This window comes from Lissotriton vulgaris, chromosome 7, assembly GCF_964263255.1.
Source record: "Lissotriton vulgaris chromosome 7, aLisVul1.2, whole genome shotgun sequence".
NCBI lineage: Eukaryota > Metazoa > Chordata > Amphibia > Caudata > Salamandridae > Lissotriton > Lissotriton vulgaris.
In genome coordinates this window covers 307912465-307931925 of record NC_141695.1, presented here as the reverse complement: position 1 = coordinate 307931925, position 19461 = coordinate 307912465, and the positions used below count along the sequence as shown (strand labels likewise).

The window sequence follows — 19461 nt, the reverse complement described above, 5'->3', positions numbered from 1 at the left end:
GAACAAGGATATTACTCTTGAAGTAGAGGAAACACAGAACAGACATATGCAAATATTAGGAACTGTTCCATAATAATTAATGAAAAACATAATATAAATAAAAAATTATAAAACCTCACCAGAGAAGCAAAGGAAGAAATAACTAAATTCTCCACTTGTAAGTCCAACGAGCATCACGGGGGCCGAGGTAAATGACAGTCAAAAGGCAATAGTATGCAAGTTCCTATGGATGTTACCTGAAAAGTAAGAAAGACGTACTAAGGGCCCACATCTTAAAGGGAAGTGGCTGGATTGAAAAAATTAAGCAGCTAATCTAAAGAGACAAGTAAAATGTGCCCATGACCCATAATATAGTCTCTCAAAGAGCAGTTTAAACAGGACATCACAGTTTGAAAAAGCAGACCAAACTAACGTCATTTGGGAAAATAGTAAATCCCAGAGAAAGGGTAAATATCACAGTCGGAAAAGAATCAAAGTAAACTAAGTATGAAAGTTTACATACTATAATTCAGAAAGAATTATTGGGAATAAATTTGGAAATATGTTTTCAGACCATCTTTGTAACTTACATGTATTTTATATTCATATCGACTATTATATAGAATGTCACGGAGAAAAGCAGTCCTTGATAAGCTGCACAGTTTAATGAATCTGAAACAAAAAAAATATATAACATTGGAAAATATCCTAAGCTAACGTTTAACTGTAAGAAACATATCTCAGGCCGTCAGTTGAACAAAAAGCTCAATGGAAAGGTGGAGATGACAAAGCAAAGAAGAAGCAGTATTCGTTAAAGAAACTACATACTTAGGTCTGGGTAATCACCACAAAAGTTAACTTACACAAATACCATCACTGAAATATAATCCAGGGTTGAAGTCCAACATCCAGCATGTATGCAGAAGTAATTTAAAATTTAAAAAGAGAGGAAGAAATCACTCTGTACCCCTTCCATTCCAACTGAGTTTTAAGTACACAAACAAGAAAATCGAACTTATTTAAAACACAGTGCTCAACATGAAAAAATAAGAATAACAAGAGACAAATAGGTCAGCAGGTAAAACATTCCATATTGAATCAACTGACAAATGGATATTTGAAAAAGCCCCGATTTTGATATTAAAAATGTCCCGTTTCAATCATACCCAAACACCAATATATCTGAAAACGAGTCAGTTACTAGGTGGAAAATCACTCTCCAAGTTGTCTAAACACGAGTAAGTTAGATGATAAGGACTTACACTCCAAGTTTACAAAGATATAGAATAAGGAACCCCAGCCTAGATGTAAAAACAGGAGTCATGACTAAATCTAATCACGAGAACCAGAGGTCCGTCAGGCATTAACAAACTCCCACATGGAAGGCTTACCTCACGTTAAGACGACAGATGAACCGCCCCGCGAAAAACGCCAAGCACCATGGTTTACACAAGCCGATCCTTTAAAGACCCAGGACCCAGTCATGTGAGGGCACACCTGGCCGCACATACAGCTACTAGAGGGAAACTGATTTAGGAGAAACGGCCGCCATGTTGGAAAGGCACGTGACGATATTCGTAAAATAAAGAGGAAGACTATAACGGATAGCAGTCTCCACCTATCAAAAGGAAATGGGAAACTAATATAGGGTGTTAAAACGAAATGTCAAGTGACACTTAGCAAATATTATAAGCAATTGTACCTCAGGAAAATTTAGCCAAAACCCTGGTCACGTGATATGAGAGGCCGAAGTTCTTGCGGGGAGACACGTGATCAGCTCCCTACTCCACTGATGTTAGTGAAACCGAAAACGGCCGACATGATGGATTGGTTTAATACCAGATCCCGAATATCGAATACCAGAAGATAAACGAAAAACACAGCACTACGTAAGCCCAAAAAGGTTTACATGGAGACAATTATTCCATGAGTAAATATGATGTCTGGTAAATTGTAAAATAGGCGTTCCCATAAGCTTTTTGTAAAAACATGTTGGTATGCTAACCAATAGGGATAAGACCCCAAAGTCGCAAAAACATCTTACCCAACACAAAGCTAATATATACAATAATCAAATAATAGAAATAAAGAATAAATAAGAATAATTAAATGGGCATCTGAAGTGAATAACAAAAATTGAAATACAAAGAAGTATATAAAGAGGGGAAGAGAAAACAAGGTGATTGAAAAAGAAAAGACAGTGAAGAGGAAGACAAACAAAAGGGGGTGGAAGCAATAGGGAAGTTCATTTAAGGGGAAATCGATTAAAGTGAAAAAAGGAATCATCAAAGTATATGACCTATCCCAAATTTATATGACATTTTGTTATATAACATTATTTATAGGATTAGGCCAACAGGCTTTTTTTTGGGCATATGAAAATATGCAACACTAGAAAGGCAAATTAATGAGGTAATAATTAAAAAAACAAACGTATACAAACGTAATATTTGAAAAAAGATCATCCAAAAACAGAGACATAAGGACATGGTTCAGTGTGTCTCGGAAATGGTCACAGACTGGGAATACATAGACTAGTTCGAAACGTCCTACAAGTAACAATTTATGTTGGAAATTGCATGCCCTTTATCATATCATTATGCTCGAGGCAGATTACAAAAAATGATGCATTTCGTTGTCTGTGTTGTGTCCCTGATTGAAAGCCCGAAGGGGACAAATCCATTTGGCTTCCTCTCTCCTTAGGAGTAATTAATTCCCTGTCACCACCTCTCTTGTTATTGGGAATATGTTGGATCGCATGAAACCAAAATGTATCATCACCTTGATGATCAGATTTGTAATGTTCAGTCAAGGTATGTCTGATGTCCCTATTAATGATTGCCCGGTGATGTTCTTGTATCCTCAATTTTAATGGCCGGATACTACTGCCAACATATATGCGTTCACATGGACAACCAAGAACAGAAACTGTAAATGGGGTATTGCAGTTGCAGAAGTGGGTTAACTTAAATTGCCTGTCACCATTGTAGGAGAAAGAGGTAGTCTTATTCCTACCCATATCACAGATGATACACATCCCACAGACGAAGAAACCAACAGGTTTAGTTGGTAACCACGTACCTTTGCCAGGGGATGTGGTGACATAGCTCGGACTCAATTGGTTTCGTAAAGAGACACCCCTCCTGTAGGTCACAGAAGCTTCTCACCTATATGGTCTTTGATGCCCACGATACCAGTCAGCAAGTGCCAATTTCTACGGAACACATTGAATATATTATCACTATGAACCGTATATTGAGTAATGAATCTCACTTTGCCCATGCCTTTGTTGGGTAAGTTCCGTTTGGGCGGATCACATAAGGTTGAGTCTCTATCCAGTAACTCAGCTCTAGAGACTGCTCTGTCAACAATTTTGTGGTCATAACCTCGTTTCAAAAATCTTTGTCTGGTTTCGTCAACATTCTCCCTAAATGTATTATCTTCACTACAGGCCTTGCGGACTCTAGTTAGCTCCTCAAAAGGGATGTTGTTAATGACTGAGCTAGCATGCGCACTAGACGCATGCAGTACCGCATTACAGGAAGTTTCCTTCCGGTAAAGTTTGCTCTGTACTCGGCCATCTTGAATATAGAATGTGACATCTAAGAAGTTAATACTATTTGATGGTATGACATAGTAAACTTCACATTGAAGGTATTGTCATTTAGATACAGGAAATATTGTTCCAAGTCTTCAGGGGTACCTGACCAGAGACAGATCACATCATCGATGTGCCTCCCCAAAACACGATGTTGTTTGTCCAGGGGGAGGCACATCGGGCCCAGGCATGCTCCCTCTCGTACCACCCCATAAAGAGGCAGGCGTACGAGGGAGCAAACCTGTGGTCTTGTAATTTTATACATGTTTTGTATGTATCATTAATGTTTTTATATGTTTCACATTGGTTTCAGCCCTGACGAAACTCCCAAGTTTGGGGAGCGAAACGAGTTGGCTGTCTTTTGCACCATCAAAAAGAAAAAATCAATAAAGAAAAATATATATTTTTTATATGACTCATTGCTTCTGGGTTTTACATCCGTATGCACCCAAGATACCGCTTGGGATGGTGACGGCGTTACTGCACCTCGGAGATTGGTCACAATTGCAGATTTGGGAGGAAGCAGGGTTACAGATGCAGGGAGACCTGTACTAGGATGGGGCTATGCTGCCGTACCAAACTCTCCAAGAGAGGTTTGACTTACCAAGGGGAGGTTATTTGTTGCACGCAGCGTTAACTAGGGCGATACAGGCACACTGGAAGGAAGGACTGATGGAACCTAAGACGTTGATGGCGCAATGACACAATGATGGCGGCAGGGACCTTTAAGGCGGTCACGTGCCTGTACTCTAGAATGCTCAACGAAGGCCTACCGCCCCTGGATGCACTGAAAGGAAAATGGGAAATTGATTTAGGTAAAGATATCCCTGAGGTAGCCTGGGCGCAAATAGTGCGACAAGCTTGGAAGAGTACGAGGAATGCAAGGTTCCAACTAGTGCACTTCTATATACTCCACAGAGCATACTTGACACCTGGAAAAATCCAGAAATATTTTAAGGTGGAAGAGGCGGCACGCCCCACATGCACGAGAGCTGGGGTAGAATTGGATCATATGCTATGGTGCTGCCCAGCGATCGGACTCTATTGGAAGGAAGTGGGCGATACCCTAAACACGATAAGAGAGAGGCGACTAGAGTTTGATATGGCCACTAGTATACTGCATTGGTTCCCCCACACATCCAAGAATAAGATTACAAGTAAATTTATAGATATGGGACTTATACTGGCAAAACGGGAAATCACGAAACACTGGAAGGCAACAGTGGGTCCAATCAGCAAAAGATGGAAGGGTGAGTTGCTGAAGTGGGCCACCGGTGAAAGCGCGCTAAGATATCAGTTGGCACATAGGCGACATGACGAGAAAGCGCTAGAAGCAGCGGCGGCATGGGAAGCGCTAGTACAGGCACTATGGGAACACAAGACATGTAACGACTGAGAAGGGCAGATCACTAATAGGGGGAAAGCCTTGTGCCATGACAGGTGCATCACATAGCTCAACACATAGCCACTCCTGAGAATGCATGTTAAAATGAGAACAGATACGGTTGTCTGCGTCGGGGGTGGGAAGTTAGGGAGGGGGAGGGTAAAATAGTTTTAGCAGAAATGAGGATAAGAGGTATGCCGCAAAGGGTTCGTTTTCATCCTGTGCACTGATGACGAAGGACTAATATATAATATCATACCATGTAATATGTAACTGTTGGGGGGTTTTCGATTGAGACTCTGCGGACGCGATGGCAGCTCTTCTATAAGGATTTGTGTATGTTTTATACAAAAACCAATAAAAGATGTTTTTAAAAAAAATAACTTGCAGTTTCTCCTAAATGTGGCATGCCACCTGCAGTGGTTCCTGTGTAGACCAGATTGTGTTAAAAAAAAGTAGTGTTTGCCCTGGAAAGCAACATTTCTACCTCACTCTATTTGTTAAATTCTTTTCTAAATGTCTTTCATAAACTAAAGCTACAATATTTTCACCATTCCATCTAGCTCCATCAGTAGCACCAGTTGCTCACTACTTAAGATGCCAACAACAACTCCTTACACTGACCATAGCCATCCAGCAGCAACCAATATATCTGCCTCAACAGTCCCAACTACACTCCTTGCATCACTAGCCACTGGCAGACATGATATTTGGTATGCAACAAACTATAGTTACCAATATGTCCTCCAGACAGTGTGAAATATGTAACTCTTTCTGTCTTATCTAATAATGTAGACACACCTGCAGAATCAGAACTAGTCTAAAACAATGTAAGCCTCTCCAACATGCCATAGATTCTCTCTCAATTTTTAGTAGTTCCTCTACACATCAATCAGTACCTTTTATAAGCTGTTTTACCCATCTTGCCCTTGCACCATCGCAATACTGCTCCAATATGTAAAAACTGTTTCATATAAAATTACCAGCCTCACATACCCTTTAAGATCATTAAATCAGTTCTGACATATTTTCTGCCAGTTAAGTCTAAGTGATTCTTCTCTAGCAGTTTGATGTAATTGGTCTTCTGTGTATACCTTTGTGTACTATTGAACTAATCCTACAAATGATCTTATCTCATCATTATTTCCCATTACAGTTCTACCACTCTAACGCAACTGCTGAACATAGTTTTTGGCTTACTACCCTTTATTGGAAACTATGCCCTAAATAAAAACTTCATTTAACAAATATCTTTCCCTATGTTAAGTTCACTGCTCTCCAGTATCTCCAAAAGTTTCCTCAACATGGCGTCACGTTCTTCCTCTGTCATACAGTGAATTAAAAACACGTCACCCTGAAAGAACCCCAGAGTTCATCCAAAGAACCCCTGCATTACTCTCTTAAACTGTGCAAATGTCGATACCAGCCCCTAGGGTGCTTACCAAAACTATTATGCTACAAAACACCTTACGTTTTAAAAGAACATGACTCCGTGTGAGTGAGGGTTTTGCCCTATACTGTGCATGCTATATAACTCTTTCTAAATTGATTTTGACATCAATCCATTTGAATATTGTATTGTGAATGGGCATAATTCTAAGGTAAGCAATCTGCGGCTATATAGAGTCTCTCCCTGATAAGGCATTACCGAAGGTAAGTAACTTGTTCTCTGGATGGGGATTTCCATGTATAGTCATAAGTACTGAATAGAATAGCACTGAATTGTCCCGTCCACCTGCGGGGACCCTGGAGCACTTTATCCAATATATCTTCTTGAGAGTAGATATTTGCCTCTCCTCAGGAAGGCCTGCGGTCACTTAAGAAAGAATATATTATGCAGCCTCTAGGAGGAGGCTAAAGTGGCCAAATTCTTAATTTTGTAAATATAAAATGTTGCCAAGAGAGGCGTCTATGCATGTAAATGCATAATGCTTTTGTAAAACAATTCAAGTGTCTTTTACAAACCCGTTTTTTTAGTAGACTATAGAAATAAAGAAGCACATAACAGTGTAACCTCACAGACTGTCATTATAACAGCTGAAAATAAACATGGTGCCTTTAAAGCCCCAGAGACCTCCAGTATCCCACCATGGTTGGCTAGAGGCAGTTAACTCAGTTCTTTTTTCCTGCACGTGCTGACAATACCTAGGAGCATTGAACATGGCCTTTATAAGGCTTGTCTCTTCAAAAATCACTTGTGAATTTTATATAAAACCTCTTCACTCTACGTTTTTCTAGTCTTCCTTGCATTTTTCTGACAGGAATTGGCATCATTCTCTGTCGAAGTGAGGTTTGGCACTGACCTGTTCGCCGTAAGGAGCTGGTTCGCCGTCTAAAAAGAGAAGAAGCTCGACGTCAAGACAGGGTAGGTCAACATCAAAGACTCACCTGCCGTAGATTGCCGTCGAGAAGTTGGCCGACATTGATAGAAACAATTCTTTCAACGCCGAAAAGCGGTTCATTGTCAAGGGGACATCGACGTTCGATGTCGAAGAGACATTCGTCGTTGAGAAGACGCCAAGAGTCAATGCGACGAGCATATCTCCGTCGCACCACCATAGGAGGTCGACGTAGAGGAACAAATTCACTTCTACAACACGGAAGAGAAAAAGGAGATGCATTCATATGTCACCACGGTCTGACTATTCCAGGGTGTACTCTCCTTCACCTGGAGTCTTACCAGTTGCTCCTTCACCACCAACGCCTCCTCCACAGATTCCAGCTCCTCCACCCCCTCTGACTCTGCCGCTTCCAAAGCCTGCAGCTATTGCATCTGCACCACTACCTTTTTCGCCACATCCAAGGCTAAGATTACGTTCCAGGATGCACAATTTCTCTTGCAGCCACCATACATCGCGACATTCTTCATCCACGAAGTGAAATCATCTCCATTGGTCTTGCAGACCCAGATCACAGTCACAATCACGATCTCTCCATTGATCCATATATTTGCCCTCCACCTCTACAGGACACTACTCACCTACCTTAACTGACAATCCATCACATTGAGTCCCTCCCATTGATGACATCAATACTTTCCATGAAGTCTTAGTGAGAGGAGCGGCAAAATTGAACATCCAAATGTCTGTGCCTTTCAGTGATCTTTGAAACACTACAACAATGCGCATCGTCCATACCACTCCTTCCTCTAGTGCCAGGCCTCTTGGAACTGGCCATGGAACTCTTCCGGACTCTCGCTTCAGCTTGGTCAGGTCACTCAAGAATACTGAAAAAAGAACAGACTTGAGCAGGATCCACTTTTCCTGTGGTCGGACCTTCCTCTAGTAATTTTAGCAGCAAAGAAATACTGTGCTACTACACCTATCTCCTCAGTTCCACTAGATAAAGAGAGAAAGAGGTTGGATTTGGCGGGCCAAAAAACATGTGGTACTGCAGCCACATCCATGAAAGCAGCCAATGCAACTGCTCTTTAGGAAGCTATGATAGGGCATTACGAGAATCGGTACAGAAGTTTGTCGATGATCTGCCCTCAGACGAGCAAGACTATTTTCTGGAGGTAGTTAACAAAGGATTGATGGTATCTAACCAGCTGACTAGTGCAGCAGCTGGTTCCTCCCTTATGGCAGCTCTTGGATACTGCCATGGTGTGGCCCTCCATAGGCATACGTGGCTCCGTCTCACATCTTTCAAACCGGAGTCACAGCAGTGTATCATCAATCTGCCTTCGTCTGGTTCTACTTTATTCGCCATTCACACAGATGAGTAATTGGTCCGCATGATAACCGAAATGGACACACTTAAGGCGGTCGGCCTGCAGAGGCCTAGGGAGCAACACAAAAAATTCCACCCTTACCAGAGGAGATACTATTCTCAGAGGGTATAAACCCCATTTTTGTATCAGGGGCGACAACACCAGCAGCAACAGCATCATCCCTTTTTCTCAACACAGTAGACCTCCTAGATGAAGAGCTTTTCTGATAGATACATCTGCCAGTGGATTCCTCACCTTGTGAATATCCCCCTGCGTCAGCAGCATTCGGAAATTCTTTTTGTAGCTTCACGCCGACGTCACAGAGGCACGGCATCGCGCGCGACTCCGCTGACGTCACCGGCACCACAATAGGCCCACGCCGGCGTGATGACATCAGTTCCCTTTTTTCCACGTCGTCGACGCTAACGGTTTTTTGGGATCGTACAGTAGCTTTACAGTAACCCTGTTACTTCGTGATTGTTTTCACTGTATCTTCGTCTTCTGTCGAGATGTCTTCGAAGAAGACTGGTTTTAAGGCTTGCGCGGAGTGTGGCAAGACTATGTCCATAACTGACCCGCATGAATGCTGCGTCTGGTGTCTAAGCTCCGACCATGACGTCGAAGATTACCAATCGTGCAAGAAAATGACTCTGAAGGCCCTTTGGGAGAGAGAGACGAAGCTCCTCGTCGCGAAGCTTAAGAACAAAAAAGAAAAGAAGTCTTTGAAATCTCGGTCTCGACGTTCGAGGTCGAGGTCGAGATCGGAGTCGTCATCTGCCCATGCTTCAAAGTCTTCCAGGAAGAAGCATAAGAAGAGGGGTCATGAGTCACGTCATCACTCAGGAAAGGACTCCAGTTCGCGACCGAAGTCGCAAGTGAAGCTTCTTCGAAAGGAAGTGGAGGTTTCGGCGTCGGAAGCTCAGGACACAGATGGTGAGGCTTCGCGTCCGAATTCGCCAGAGTCACCGAAGCAGCAAGCGAACCCTTCTCCGAATCCGTCTAATCCTTCTGGTCAGGAGGATGAAGGGGAGGTGGAGGAGGTTGGTCATGATGAGGTGCAAGTGCCAGCGGGTTAGTCGACCCCGGTGCCGCAGGTCGAGGAGGAGGTCGACGTTGTGACAACTCCGCCTCCTCGAGAGCAACCAGGTGGACCTTATTCAGCCTTCCCGGCTCCTGGTCAGGATCCATCCCAGTTCCTGAACGCAATGTTCGGGGTTTACTCCAGGGCGATGTACCCCTCTGGTGCACCTGTTGGTCCCACCGGTCTTATGGCATTTAACTTGGGCGTTCCCCAGGCTTATGCTCCTGCGCCCTTCATGCCTTTTATGTCGCTCTTACACCGCAATGGCATTTTCCGACGCCGGCGAAGCCGTCGACGCCGCACCAGTCGACGTCGATTCCATCGACGCCGGTGAGCACGACTCCGAGGCAGGATTCTGTTCGACCTCGACTTCGCCCGACTTCGGGTTCGACGCCAGCTCCGGCGGAGTCAGTTCCGGATCCATCGGCTTCCTTTACTAAGGAGAGGTCAAAGCGTGAAGCCCAGAGACTTCTGGAGGAAGAATGGTATCAGTTTGCTGATGCTGAAGAAGGGGAGTCACAGGATTCTGATGATCCTTTTGATGTACTGAGAGAGGCCAGTGGGCTTGAACTGTCCCCTGAGTGGGATTTGGCTTCTGTGTTGGATGTACCTTCAAAAGATGTGATGCCATATCATGTTGTTATTAAAAAGGCAGCAGGCTTATTGAATATCTCTCTGCCCACTACGGAGTATAAGTCTAACCTTCTGACAGAGGTCCTACACTCACCTTTTTATGATGCTTTGGCTGAACCCATCTATGAGGTCTGGAAGAAGCCTTTGACAGCTCCAGCTGTTTCAAGGTCTGTGGCCAGGAGGTATATGGTTGCGCCTGGTGACCCAGACTTTTTGTCACACACCCTCTGCCTGAGAGTCTGGTTGTGCAGGCTGCCTGCTCGAAGAAGTCTGTAGGGGCCTTTCCGCAGGTTCCTGGGGAAAAGGAATCCAGAAAGCAAGACCAGGTGGCCAAGAAGGTCTTCTCTTCAGCCAGTATGGCGTTAAAATCTACCAACGCAACTTGTCTTATGGGACGGTACATCCATGCCTTGATGGATTCCGTAAAGCAGCTAGTGCCAAAAATTCCTGAGGTGGACAGAAAGGATTTTCAGGAAGTAATTGCGGCTGCTGCATGACAAGTTATACAGAGTGGGCTGGACACTGCGGATTCGGTGGCGAGAGCCATGGACTCTTCGTTGGCCGCTACAAGAGCTGCGTGGCTAAAAACATCGGAGTTTTCTACAGATGTACAGTCTGCTTTGATGGACTTGCCATTTGATGGCTCAGAATTGTTTGGCAAGAAAGCTTATGGGCCGGGATGCCCGCCACCCCTCCCAACACCAATTCCCCATGGGAGGAGACAGACACAGGTTTGAACTTTTGGAAGGCGGGGGGAGTTTCCCCCCCGGCCGTATTTATTAAAATATGAAACAAAATTAAAACTTTAAATTAAAACGTTTCATAATCGTGTACAATTTTATCTTCCATTACATTTTGATGAAGACAAGTTCTTGGCTAACCTTAACAAATCTCTAATACAAAGGTTTCCTAGCCGAGTTTAGCATCCTGAAAATGCATAACATTCTAAAATAAAATTGTACATCCTAGCATTAAGGGCCAACGGCAAGGTCTTAACCGGTGTCAGATCCCTACTACCAAATTCCCGCCCTCACTGTGAGTGGCGCATGTGCAGAGGACTTTACCCTCGCAGCCAACTGTAACTTCCCTTGTCGTAGGGGCCCCCTTTCACTCAACGCCATCTTAAGGTCATCCGAGTTCTCGTGCGAGGTATCCGTAAGAAGGACAGCGTGGACTCCCCCCCTTCCCCACACTCTCTTCCGCCGGAGCGGATATCCGTCCCCCGGGAAATTCGTAGGAGGGGCATATAGCCGTCTCCCCCTGGGAGGGGCCTATGGCCGTCTCCCCCTGGGCGACCCATCCGTAGTGGGTGCCGCCCCCCGTGGGAGGGGCCAATGGCCGCCTCCCCCGGACGCTCCCATTGAATTCTGGGTGGTGCCCCCCCTAGGGACCTTAAAATCACTGCTCACCGATCATGACCTTACCGCCACAGAAATTGGTCAAAACAGAGGCCTCCCTTCCCATGGAAGGTCACTCTGAACCCATATTCCTCAGATGCGTGAGTCGCGTCACCTGCCTTGAATATGTCCCCAGCACGCCTCACGTATGAGTGGCCCACGACCCATACCACTTGATCTCCAGTCGGTGATCCTTTCCCGCAGGTCCTCTGGTGTTGGGCCGATCCCAATTTTCGCCCCGCGTTACACGCTTGCGAAACTGTAATCCAAACAAAAGACAACAAGCGTGAGTGCATTTCATCAGTCTTTTACAACATGTGCAGTCGCACATACCTCTTGAAACAGTTCGAGGACCAACGGCCTAACTGTTTCACTTCCTCCGTACCCAGACCCCGAGCCGTAGCCTCAGTAGCGGCCCCTATTCTGAATGAGTGGGTCCCAAAGTCACACGGGTTCAAGCCCACCGCAGCAATTGTAATTGCCAGCACCCTCCGAAACTGAAATCTCGTCAACGGGGTGCCGTCCATGTGTCTAAGCAGGGTCCCCCCCCCATGTTGTCAACCTCTGTGCCAGGTAGTCCTCCAAATACCTTATGGGACAGCTGGGGCTCCCTCGGGCGTGCTGCAGAACCACACTATTCCCCAGAGCCTCCTGGTCTGTCTTGGACCTGGCTATCGAGATCAACAGAGAATCGCCCCTTAATTGGACGTGATCCCTGCTGAGACCTCCCTCCACATCCTTCTTATTCCTTGCTTCGAGTTCACTTACCCGCATGGCCCCATGGAATGCCAATGCGAAGGCCGCTCGGAACAGAATTACCTCGCTGGGCGAGGAGCATGTCTCATCCAGTTTTGCTAGTAGCAAGGACAATCTGTCTAACTCAATCGGGTGCCTTTTATCTTGTCTGCGACCTTCCATGCGCTGCCAACCGTGGAGCGCCTTCCTGACTAAGAAGGAACCCGTCGGGTCCCGTATCCCGTGGAGCTGTGCCATGAATGATACGGCTGCCCTATATCTGTTGGCGGTTGCCGCCGATCGGCCTTCCTTATGAAGTGCCACCAAAAACCGGAGGAAGGACTCTTCCCGCCCCCAGCTATGACCCCCTACCGGCCCTAAAAAGGCGCAGTATGAACGAAACGCTCCTTCATAAGCTTTTATCGTCCTGGGCGCTAAACTGGCTGCCTCGAGGTCTTGTATTCCGGGGCACCGATCTGCCATAGTGCTTCGGGGAACGGTGCCGCCACTAGTTCCACTGTAGGTAGATAACCCCTGAAAGCCTGCATGTGTGAACAAGAGAGTGCATCAGCTGCATTATTCAGTACACCCGGCACATGTCTTGCCCTGAATTGTACATTCGATCTCATGCATCGCAACACAATTTCTTTCAACAATCTCAAGATCCACTTGCAGCGTGCAGCCTGGTGATTAATGCACTCGACCACTTTCATGTTGTCTGACCAAAACACCACAGATCGGTTTCTAAAGTCTTCCGGCCATGCCATCAGAGCCACCCAAATGGGGAATAGCTCCAAGAATCCAATGTTACCTGTTAGGCCACTTGAGTGCCACCACGCCGGCCATGTTTGCGCCGACCATCGGTTTCCAAAGATCGCGCCAAATCCCACACTCCCCACCGAGTCGGTCCACAATCCTAGTTCGTCCGACGAGGCTGGGGGTTTGCTCCACACCACTCGACCGTTGAAATCCGCCAGGAATGCTAACCAAATGCGCATGTCCTGGCGAACCTCTGCCGACAGTCTAGTGCGGTGGTGTCCTTCCTTAAGGCCCACCATAGCTTGTGCTATGGAACGTGAGAAAGGGCGAGCCATCGGCATCACTCTTAACGCAAAATTAAGCTGACCCACTGTCTGTTGCAACTGATGCAGGGTCACCTTATCTTTACGAAGACATTGTACCAGGGAAGCCCTGAACTTGGCCACCTTCTCAATTGGCAGACGGAAACACCCCTCCACTGAGTCCAGCTCAATCCCCAGAAACTCCAGTGAGGTAGATGGCCCCACCGTCTTACCTGGCGCCAATGGGACCCCGAACTCCCGCATGAGTGTGCAGAAGTCCTGTAGCGCTTGTGCACATTCCCAAGTGTCCACCGGACCTAGGAAAAGGAAATCATCCAAATAGTGCATCACCTGTCTATGCCCTGTGGCCTCGGTGAACGCCCATTCCAAAAAGGAGCTAAACATTTCAAAATAGGCACATGAAATTGAACAACCCATGGGCATACATTTATCCATGTAATATTTCCCTTGAAACGTGAATCCCAGCAGGCGTTGGTCCTGAGGGTGTACCGGGAGTAACCTGAATGCCGATTCAATGTCTGATTTTGCTAACAATGCACCGGGGCCCAGGCGATTCAACAGAACGACTGCGTCATCGAACGATGCATACCTTACCGAGCACACCTCGGGGTCAATAGCCTCATTTACCGAGGCCCCTTTAGGGGCCGATAGATTGTGGATGAGTCTATACTCCCCCGGGTCTTTCTTCGGAACCACTCCTAGAGGGGAACACACAAATTCCGCAACTGGCGGACATACAAATGGCCCCGCTACCCGCCCCAATCTGACTTCTTTCGCTATCTTTGTGGCGGCCACCGCCGGGTTGTGCTGAGTAGACAGTTGGTTTTTACAAAAGGGGCTCCCCCGAAAATTTCCCACCGGGATCCTGAAGCCATACAGAAAGCCATTCCTCAGAGTCCCGGCGGACACATGATCTGGGTATCGGTTGAGCCAGGGGGTCAAAGCCAAGATATCAATGGGCGAAGATGTTTGCTTCCAAGGCACCACATTAATCCTGCTTGGATCCCCACTTTCCTCCCGCACCATTGGACTTGAATCGACAGCTAGCTTCTGGGTGTGAGGAATTCCCACAGCCCGAACAAGCATGCCGGAACCTACACGTTCCTTGAGGCCTGTTACAGGTTCCTTTGTTGAATCCACAACAAACCCCCCGCTTGCCTCCATTCCCGCCGGACCTGGGATGCGGATCCCCTCCGGCGTTCGCCCGAAAGGTCTGTGCCGGCTTCTGTTGGAATGTCCCAGAAACGCTCGTGCTTGGTACCGACGTACCCGCCGGTCCCGGCAAAAGCTGAGCATACCACGACACCGTGTCCAGACAATCCCATGTTAAAGCCTCGTTAAACTCCTTTGCTTTTCTAAAGGTAACGTTGTAACCCTTCCATTCATTTCCCCCGTACATTGCATAGAAATTCATGATCCTGTTCTGATAACATGATAAATCAGGCAACACTTCTGGTTTACGCTCACCCATAATTGCCGTAAAAATAGAAAAGGCCCTGACCCAGTTCACCATGGTCTCATCGACCCTAAATTCCGCCATCTTGGCTCGCCATACGCCGGGGTGCCACAAATCTTTCTGGTTCTTTGCATATTCTACCTCACGATCGTCAGTCAAAAGTGAAAACATATTGATGTATTTATCTCCCCATACCATCTCTTTCGTAGCCATGGGAATGTGCTGCGATAAACTTTCCCGCCTTGAAGGTACTGAACCCTCCCCCACCAATGGCAATGGTCTCTTACCGGGTTCAGCCGTCTTCCCAGCCGTGTCCGTTGTCTTCGCTCGACCGTCCGTCGTGACCCCCGTCGCTACCTGCGGGGGAATAGAGGGTATATTCGCCGTCCCGACATCCCTTGACTGCTGCAACTGCTCTATAATTAATCTGGCTTCTTCAGCCGGGTCGCTCACAGCCTCTGGTCCCCTTACTCCTTTCTTTAGCCATGGTAACACTGCCGCCAACTGCAGTGCCAGCTCAGGGGGCATTTGGTCATCCCCAATTGGCGTGATCATGACGGGGATTGGTAAACCCCCCTCCGGACCTGGTACCGGGCTATCTACCGGCGCGACCGGATTGTCCGTGCCCGGGCTTGACGGATTCACTTCCGGGACAGGGACCTCACTAGAACCTGCTCTCCCCTTATTCCTCTTACCCTTACCCCTGGGGCGACATTCGGCAAGGCCGGTCCTATGACTTTTTTAGGCCGACCCGAGGGGGCATTCTGGGCCGCCATCTGCTTCTTGATGGCCGCTAAGCCCCGACCGAGCTCATCCACTTTACCCATCTTTCGGTCCATCACCGCTACCCGGTTCACCAAAGTGCGTAGCATCCTCTCCATCTCGGAGCTCTTTCCCGCTTTCTTGCCAGACATGACTTCGGTTACTCCGTTCAACTTGATCAGCTAGAGTGACCCGATCTTCCACGCGCCTGACACTGAAAGAGAAATAACAAAGATTACAAGTTCTCAAAAATTGCAGCTTGTTCCCTCAAGGGCTCACGAGTGACGAGTGGTGCAGCCTTCAGAGCACGGGAACAAGAGGAAGCTTCGTTGGATTCCTTCTCTATTTATCCATCTGCGGGAGGGCGGGGGCCCGCCTCAGGTACGCCCATCCGTGCGCGGACTTCCGGGCGGGTGTTTAGGACAACCCCTTCTGGGCGGGAGAGCGTGCTCCGGCTACGCCGCTTCGGGCATACCAGCCAGGACACGCCCCCCGCCCACAATGGTTCCCGGGGGATCGGGGCACCCATCCATACGTTCGGGGGGACCGAGTGGTCTTCCCTTTCCAGACGCTGCCTTGGAACGTTTCAAAGATAGTAGGGCCACAGCAAAATCTTTGGGACTTCAAACCAGGGGTACTACTGGAAGGTGCTACAGAGGATTTGGAAGATCTTCTTTTCGTTCCTATAAAACATCACAGCAGAAGCCACAGCAACAGCAGAATACGCTGTATAAGTCCTATAGAGGAAGACAACGAGCTCGTCCTAGAGGTCGTCAAGCCTCCTCCTCCTCATCTTCCCCTTCCCAGCCCCCTGCCACCGCAGCAAAGCAGCCCTACATCCGCCATGCCGGATCATGTGGGCCCAGTTGGGGGCCGGCTTACCCATTTTCTACGAGATTGGGAATTGATTACCTCAGATCTTTGGGTTCTCAATCTCGTGGAGAATGGGTATGCTCTTCTCTTTCGGGAATTTCCCCCAAATTACCCTCCTTGCAGGGTTTTTGTTTGGAGGACCATCTGTTGCTCCTGCAGGAAGAAGTCCTGGCTCTGTTCAGAAAGGGTGCGATAGAGGTGGTACCAGAGCAGGAGAGGGGTCAGGGGTGCTACTCCCGGTATTTTCTGATCCCCAAGAAGGATGGCAGGCTCCGTCCAATCCTAGATCTCAGGATCTTGAACCTTTACCTGAAGCAGGAGAAGTTCAAGATGCTCACCCTGGCACAGGTTCTTCAAGCGGTGCTCGAAGAAGACTGGATGGTAATGATCTACTTGCAGAATGCATATTTTCACATGCCAATCCTGAAGTCGCACAGAAAGTATCTCAGTTTCACTGTTGGTTCGCAACACTACCAATTTGCGGTCCTTCCGTTTGGTCTTACTACTGCGCCTCGAGTCTTCATCAAGGTGATGGCAGTGGTGGCTGCGCATCTCAGAAGGTCGGAGATACCTGTATTCCTGTATCTGGACGATTGGCTGATCAAAGCAGAATCTCCAGAGATAGTGTTGCATCATTTGCAGGAGACAACTCAGTTGTTGCACAGGTTGGGTTTTTCAATTAATGTACCCAAATCTCACCTGATGCCCTCCCAGCGCAACCTGTTCATAGGTGCGGTACTGGATACAACTGTGTGTCGTGCATTCCCTCATACAGGAAATGATTCCTTTGTTTTTCAATGGAGCGGTCGTTCCAGTCCTGAAGATCCTTCGCTTGCTCGGTCTGATGGCTTCTTGCATTCTGTTGGTCAATCATGCACGCTGGCACATGAGGGCACTCCAGTGGTGCCTCCGCAGGCAGTGGTATCAACACAACGGGGATCTCAGGGAGTCAGTGAGGATCTCCAGAGAAACTGCAGTGGATCTGACTTGGTGGGGCGTGGAAGGCAACCTGTCACAAGGAAAGCCTTTTCATCTACCTCCATCAGTGGCCACAGTGATAACGGATGCATCCACTCTAGGGTGGGGTGCTCATCTGGGGGATCTGGCGGTCAAGGGTATTTGGTCTCCAGAGGAAAGGTTGCTTCACATCAACCTTCTAGAGTTGCGGGCGATACGTCTGGCGCTCAAGGCCTTCCTCCCTTCCCTTCGAGGTCAGTCAGTCCAAGTCCTGACGGACAACACGACCGCAATGTGGTGTGTCAACAAGCAGGGAGGAGTAGGGTTGCAGTGTCTCTGCAGAGAGGCTCTGCGTCCCTGGTCCTGGGTTCAGGACCATCAGATTTGTCTGATGGCAAATCATCTGGCCGGAGTTCTGAACGTGCGAGCAGACAGTCTCAGTCGGCAGTTCTCTGCCGACCACGAGTGGAGGCTTCACCCGGAGGTAGTTCGTCGCGTCTTCCGGACGTGGGGAACTCCTCGGGTGGACCTGTTCGCCACTCGCGAGAATGCTCACTGCCCATCATTCTGCAGCCTCCAGTATCCGATGCAGGGAGCCTTGGGGGACGCGTTTCAGTTGAGTTGGGACTCGCAACTCCTTTACGCGTTTCCTCCCATACCCTTGATTCCTCGGGTTCTGAGGAAGGTTCCCCAAGACCGGGCCCAAGTTATATTGATCGCCCCGGATTGGCCAAGAAGGGTGTGGTATACAGATCTTCTCCACCTCTCCTCGTGCCCTCCGCTCCGTATCCCTCACAGGGCAGATCTCCTCTCCCAGATGGAGGGGCAGGTTCTACACCCCCATCTCCAGACCTTACACCTTCATGCCTGGAGATTCAACGGGGCAATCTGATTTTATTTTCTCTTCCGCACGATGTGGTAGATGTCATCTTGTCGGCCAGGCGTGACTCTACCAAGTCCATTTATTCTTATAGATGGTATAAGTTTGTTGCTTGGTGCGGGGAGAAGTCTGTTGACCCTTTAAGGGCTTGTTTGTCCAATATACTCCAATTCGCACTTTCTTTGGCCCAGCAGGGTTTTGCAGTGGCAACTATCAAAGGTTATTTGTCGGCTTTGTCTGCTTTCCTTTGTTTGCCAGACCAACCCTCTTTGTTTAAGTCTCCTATTGTTTTGCGTTTCATTAAGGGCCTAACAAATAAATTTCCTCCTACACCATTTATTGTACCTCAATTGGACTTGAACCTTGTTCTCACGTAATTAATGGGTTCACCTTTTGAGCCTTTACACACATGTCCCTTTCAAGACTGATTTTCTGGTGGCAATTACCTCGGCAAGGAGGGTAAGTGAGCTTCAAGCTCTTAGTTCTAAGCCCCGGTTTTTATCCATCCATGCTGAATGAATGGTTCTAAGGACCAGGGCTGCTTTTCTGCCTATAGTGGTAACTCCTTTCCATCTGGGGTAATCCGTTACCCTCCCTACCTTTTATCCTCCCCCTCACACTTCCAAGGAGGAGGAGAGACTTCACAGTTTGGACCCTAAGAGGGCGGTGAGCTTTTACCTGGACAGGACACGGGAGTTCAGGTTGGATGACCAGCTGTTCGTAGGCTTTGCTGGTTGCAAGAAGGGGAAGGCAGTGCACAAGCGCACGCTCTCGAGGTGGATCATCCTCTGCATTAAGATTTGCTACGTCCTTGTGGGTAAGAACCCTCCAGAGGGTATAAGAGCTCACTCTACTAGAGCAAAGTTATCAACATCTGCTTTGTCTAGAGGTGTTCCTGTTGAGGACATTTGTAGAGCCGCGACTCTGGCCTC

At 47.5% G+C, this 19461-nt stretch overlaps 2 protein-coding genes across 3 annotated transcripts in view; one reads left to right on the top strand and one right to left on the bottom strand.

Annotated features, from left to right (window-relative positions):
- LOC147701436 (uncharacterized) overlaps window positions 1-1462 on the bottom strand; it is a 166366-nt gene extending 164904 nt beyond the window's left edge. For both annotated transcript variants that reach the window (XM_086930108.1, XM_086930107.1), the window contains exons 1-3: window positions 1371-1462; window positions 570-651; window positions 120-236 (exon numbers count right to left, since the gene is read on the bottom strand). In XM_086930108.1, coding sequence (XP_086786234.1) covers window positions 120-174 — 55 coding nt within the window. In that variant the 5' untranslated portion in view covers window positions 175-236; window positions 570-651; window positions 1371-1462. The remainder of the gene's footprint in view (window positions 1-119; window positions 237-569; window positions 652-1370) is intronic.
- Window positions 1-19461, top strand: part of SHANK1 (SH3 and multiple ankyrin repeat domains 1) — a 1619594-nt gene that overhangs the window by 706518 nt on the left and 893615 nt on the right. The window lies entirely within an intron of this gene.